Genomic DNA, 5,763 nt, shown 5'->3' on the forward strand with positions numbered 1-5,763 from the left:
GTGGAAGAGGCTAGTCTTTCACAATGTGAAGGATCAAGATCAAATCCCCGTTAGGAGATATGCTCACATTTAGTATCCGATAATATCTCGAATAAGATTACTTCTAATAAGAAGATACTCATGCTTTAGCCCCAAAAAAAAAAAAAGAAATACAACATGAGGAGTATGAGATGGGTACTGGCATCCTTTGCACCAAAAAAAGGACGAAGCACAAACCACCTAAAGCTGTTAGGGTTTGTTTGGTAGGAGAGAAATGAAGGGGAGAAAAAATTTTAATAAGTTCAATTTAAAAATTTAAAGAAATTGGAGTTAATAACTTTTAATTGGTTTTTCTTGCTTTTATTTTACATCTTTTTTTTTAATTAAAATTTTATAACTTTACTTCTTCAATTTTTCAAAGCAAACCCATTAAAAATTTTTTCCCCCTCCATTTCAGTACACCAAACATAAGGTAAAGGCAAGGGTATCCCAAGGGATACTAAAAAAACTTCCAGCAGATTGGAACTCCCATGAATCTCGTACTGCAATACCCAGGCTTGCATGCATAACAAACGAAACAAACCACACGAGCTGAATAATACAACACACCAACCAGAAGGGAAAACGACCAAAACTAGATAGCTTGAGTAGCCTAAGTATGGACAAGACAGTCATGGTACTACCCATTCCGAGGTTGTCTCTGGCCCTGACCCTCATTTCGCAATACCAGTTTTTTCGGCCGAAAGCTCGTAAAACCCTAGAGGAAAAAAGAGGGTCAATCGCTTCCCACATCTGTGCATTTGCAGAGTTGACAGAATTTCCTGTTCTTCGTTTCCTCCTGAACGTTTGACGCCTTGGATGAGCTGTGATTAAACTGGGATCATCATAAGCTAAGTAGGTTCCCAGCAAATGACCAAGCATTTTTGCCTCAGGTTCTGTATAGTAGAGTCTAGTGGCAGTCCATTAATATCTACTCAAATGTGATCATATTCAAAATTGGAAGATGTACTTATATTTAATATCGGACAGTATTTCAAACAGAATTGTTTCAATTAAAAGGATGCATATGCTTATTTAAAAAAGAGAAAGAGAAACCTTGGCTATTGGCACATATTTTGAGTAATTTGGCATGTTTAAATTCAATTTAAATGAATCAAAACGTTCTTTTAGTACTTCATATACAAAATTAATGATGTTTTTATTTATTTTAATATGGAAGAAGTTAAGACAATAAAAACTCCCATAGAAATTAAAAGGCTGTTCCTATCTCTTTTTTTTTACTTATTTTAAATAGAAAATCAGATGAAAAATACAAGCGATGACTAATGAGCACTAAACAATCCAGTCCTCTGAGGAAAAAAAAAATGTAGGCTATAGTATATAATATAAACATTTTAAACGTTTCTCATTTGATTAATTTTTATTATTTATATATTTCATATTGTAAGTACTTTTCTAATAACATAACAAGGCTAATGACTATTAACTTGAATATAATTGAAGAATAATTTTTAATTCATTAATAATATCCGAGAAGTTTAATTTTCAACACCGTTCAGCAGTACGATCATCATGAAAAAAAATCAATCATAAATAACTCATGATGTTAGTAATTTTGTATTTATAATTGTGATATTATTAAAGGGTGTATATCTTTTCCCCTATATTGACATTTGTTGCACGGAGATGAGCTTTATTTCGAATTATGTAAATAAATCTTCTTCGGTCTCCAATTAGATGTCTTGTCACTCATGAGGACCAACCTATTAATTTATCACATGATGACGAGTATACGTACCACTACAAGCAGCAGCAATTTTCTATTCCTGGCCCATTAAAATACTGCAACATTCACAAAATCTTCATTGCGGCAACATCATTATTTTTAAAAACTTTTGTTAATTGTTTCAGATAATTCATTATAAACATTGACAATAATTAGAAGAGAAGACAATGATTAAAAACCCTGAAAGAATATTAATGTAAAACAAGGACTTATTTATAATTGGAACTTCAAAATTTATAACTTTTGATGTTTCTTAAAAGTCCTTATTTTACATTAATATTCTTTTAGGGCCATATTTCGTAATAACCAATATTTCTTGCCTCTGTTATAACTAGTATATTGAACTAATGGATGCGACAAACGTAAGTTCCAATGCAACCCACGAGAATGTAAACTGGTTATATACAATAACAAACCAAACATAATATCGTACTAAATTTAATCACATATAATCCCGTCAAGTCTTATCGAGCTTAGCAAAAATGCCTCATAATGCAGCTTACGATTCAAGCATCTGCCTCCCCTTCTGCAAGTGCCTCTCTAGACATGTTTTGCAAGAAATTTCCGAGTAGCCTCTGATCAAAAATCATATGTGGCAGCTGACGAGAAAAACTCTATGACGTCAAGCATATGCACAAGAACAGACGTTGAAATAGTCCGAAGAGACAAGGAGAGGAGAGAAATACCTTATCCCCAAAGAATATCTTTGTATTATCGGCAATGGCTTCGATGAATTTAAGCTCAAGAAATTCAGGGGTAAGCTTCAACCTGTTTGCTTCGGCCTCTTTTGTTACCCTTCAAATTGGAATTGGAAAAGGAAGGCTAATGCCATTAATCATTTCTTTCTTCTAGGAGGATAAATTATTGTGTCGTATTAGTGAATAACAAAACTCACCGGTAGAAGTCCGCATCTGCCAGGCTCTTCTCACGTTCTAGGTACATTAGGTTCTCAATTTCTTGCTGGCGCCTAGAACCTTCCTTTTCCGCCAATTTCTGCTCCATAAGGATCTTGCTAACATTGGCATTTTTCTCAGCCTCACTAATAGCCATCTTCTTCGAAGTCTCTGCCTCCTTCTCAGATACTTTCTGTCTTTCAACAGCAATTAAGACCTGTCCAACACAACCAAAAACATGTGTGCTCAACAGCAATTTTAGAAAATTTGGCCCCCAAAATAAAAATATGTTTCTAGAAAGAAATCGAGCCAAAAAGCTACCTTAGTGCGTTCCTCTTCCATTTGCTCAAAGTTGCGTCTGATGCTATCTGGAATGGTTGGTTTTGTGACACGGACACTGATAACTTCAATGCCTGGAGCATAGCGGGTGCAATCAACTTGGAGAGCATCTTTCATCTTTTCGTCAATCTGAATGAGCCAAAATAGTCGTGTTGCCATAATAAATGTCAGTATGTCATCATCATTAGAGAGACAAAAAAAAAACTGGAAGACAAATGATATGTAATAGAGTCACTGATCTACAATACCACAACAGGTCATAAATTCTACAACAGCAATTAAACTTAAGACTATCATCAACTCTTTGAGGGAATGACAGTAGAATCTAGAAATAAACGTTCATCAAGGCATATCATATTGCTTGAAAATTATAGTGTTCAGGTCATTCCCCACTTTATCAGCCATAAATGAAAGTGACTTATATATTAACTATAGCAATAAAAGATACATTTTTATAACGTAAGCTTTTCCTGATCAGATTAACCCACCCTCCCAACCAAAAAAAAAAAAAAGGCCACATTTACCTGATCAAAAACATCAATATAGACCTGTTGAAGACTATGAGAACTGCAGAACTGATTAATCTCATGATGAATCTTGTCATATATCCATGTCTTGTCATAATGCACCCCATAATTGAGCAATGTCTCATAGACATATTCCTTATGAAGTCGATTTACAACCTTAAAAGAACAATAATGGTGACAGGAAAAATCATTTAGCCTAGCAAAAAATTAGATTGGCTAAGAATTATGTTATTAAAGAAACTTATGTTTGATATTTACTTCTATCTTCTCAAAATTGATCATGACGCCTCCTTTAGTACCACATGGTATATCTGTCACCTGCAATTGTTGCAATAATTCAACTTACTGTGCCATTTGCCAAGTGAAACCACAAATTTAGAAACCGACCTAAACAAATTACCATATCTGTCTGAAGTGTCACTTGAACAGGCTCATACTGGGTTATGAAAGGCATCTTTAAATGAAAACCTAGAAAATTTAGCACTAACAACATGAAGCGAACATTGGGCCAGCGGATGTTGAAGAAAAACAACAACGGCAACAACAGTAACAGCAACAACAAAAATCAAGACGCAAACTATAACCTGGTTCTGTAATTGTCTTCAGAAGAGCACCTCCTCTCCAATACACGCCCACATGGCCTTCCGGGACTTGGTGCAGGATAGAAAGGCTATTTTTAAAGGATGATGGTGATGAAGGGATCAATATCTGCAAACAATTCCTCATGTCTTAAGTTTCAGATTTTGATTTTGGAGTATAATCAACTTGAATGTAATTTTAAATGCAGACTTGCTGTTAATAACAGAACAGCCAGACTTTCGCCCCAGACAACATTAATAAAGAAGCCATAGACAAAAATGTGAAAACCATCATATTATTATTTGAACCGATCTCTTTCCTGACAACAAAGTAAGGAGGAAAAATAACAGCAGCAGCATGCTTTTTTTTTTTTTTATTAACCGGTTACAACGGACTACTACATATGATAATTGTCATTACCCAATCTAAATAGTGCAAACATGATCCCCTTCCCCACCCACAGAAGGAACAAGATGAAATATTTATTTGCTGTGCAATTCAAACCTGAGGCATACATGAAATACATCCCACTGAAAGTTACAAAACAGCGGGTCAGTTAAACTTCTAGGGGCTAACAAACATTTCAGGTTACAACGGAAGCAACAATCGCCTTGAATTTCTTTCCACAAAACATAGCGTAAAACACAGAATATCGTTTTCCTTTATAGCCACCGGTTCAAAAGTCAAATCCATAGATATAAATTGGGGGGAAAAAAGGAACTGCATAATCAGCTAAAAATATTACATCAAGGGGAAAAAAGGGAGAGGAGACCATAAAACCACATTACTAAAACAAATTCAGCGAAGTCAATGAAGGAATTTATATACGGTTACACAAATGCGATTTCGAGCAGTGCCATTCTTCGGCCGACTTAGAGCAATAAATGCAGTTGAAACTCATGTAATGAAAATGCGCATTCCAGCAGAGATTACGAACACAATCGAAGAACAAAACCGAGTATACATATCTTGCAGCTCAGGAAAATGCAACATTGAGCGAGAGGGTTACCATGGCAGCGATGGCGATGAATGGGAGAAAAACAGTGAGAATGGAGGACGAATCGGAGGTTTGCGTCGGAGGACGCGGCTGATTAGCACCAGCCCTCTGTTGATTTGGATCCATGGCGACTCTCTGGGCTACCTTGACCAGTCACAGAACAACGAATCCGCGGCTTTTACTTTCTTTGTGGCGAAGAATAATTTGCAATTTAGGGAGAGATGAGTAAAGAACGGTAACAGACAGATTCGCTCTCTGTCCGAGAAAATGAATCCAAGAAGAAAAAGTTGAGGGGAAAAAACAGAGAGAAGGAGAGGAAGATCGGTGGAACCTCCGGAGGAAGCATCCGGTGAGGTGCGATGTCTAGGGCTAGAAAAGGGCAATATCTCAATTTGTTAGTTCCGGTCAGCAAGCAAACGGGTTTAGTGTCAACTCATGGGCTTTTGGCACATTAAAAAAAAAATCATTTTTTCATATTTCTCATATGTTTTATTAAAAAATAAAAATAAACTAATAAATTTATTAGTAAAAAATATAAATATGAATAAAATTAAGTTACAAATAAAAAAAAATATCATATCTAAATATCTATTAACATGCAAAAAATCTAAAACATCCATTAGATATAATAAGTCAATAACATTAATATCCAAAAATTCTATT

At 35.2% G+C, this 5,763-nt stretch overlaps 1 protein-coding gene across 1 annotated transcript; it reads right to left on the reverse strand.

Annotated features, from left to right (window-relative positions):
• Positions 1-2,088: 2,088 nt before the first annotated feature.
• On the reverse strand, positions 2,089-5,445 carry LOC114720447 (erlin-2-B-like). The gene is made up of 9 exons (XM_028906096.1): positions 5,113-5,445; positions 4,109-4,232; positions 3,925-3,992; positions 3,783-3,842; positions 3,522-3,680; positions 2,980-3,126; positions 2,661-2,875; positions 2,452-2,560; positions 2,089-2,364 (listed from the first exon to the last, which is right to left on the reverse strand). The coding sequence occupies exons 1-9, from the start codon at positions 5,224-5,226 to the stop codon at positions 2,272-2,274; spliced, it is 1,089 nt and encodes a 362-aa protein (XP_028761929.1). The 5' UTR covers positions 5,227-5,445; the 3' UTR covers positions 2,089-2,271.
• Positions 5,446-5,763: the final 318 nt, after the last annotated feature.

Source organism: Neltuma alba, unplaced genomic scaffold, assembly GCF_004799145.2.
Source record: "Neltuma alba isolate B1F8T4 unplaced genomic scaffold, ASM479914v2 tig00011986_pilon, whole genome shotgun sequence".
Taxonomy (NCBI): Eukaryota; Viridiplantae; Streptophyta; class Magnoliopsida; order Fabales; family Fabaceae; genus Neltuma; species Neltuma alba.

Coding starts and splice junctions, on each gene's coding strand:
- LOC114720447 (XM_028906096.1), bottom strand. CDS start 5,226: ATGGATCCAAATCAACAGAGGGCTGGTGCTAATCAGCCGCGTCCTCCG. Junction 3,843..3,924: donor TGACACTTCAGACAGATATG/GTAATTTGTTTA, acceptor CAACAATTGCAG/GTGACAGATATACCATGTGG. Junction 2,876..2,979: donor TGGAAGAGGAACGCACTAAG/GTAGCTTTTTGG, acceptor TGTGTTGGACAG/GTCTTAATTGCTGTTGAAAG.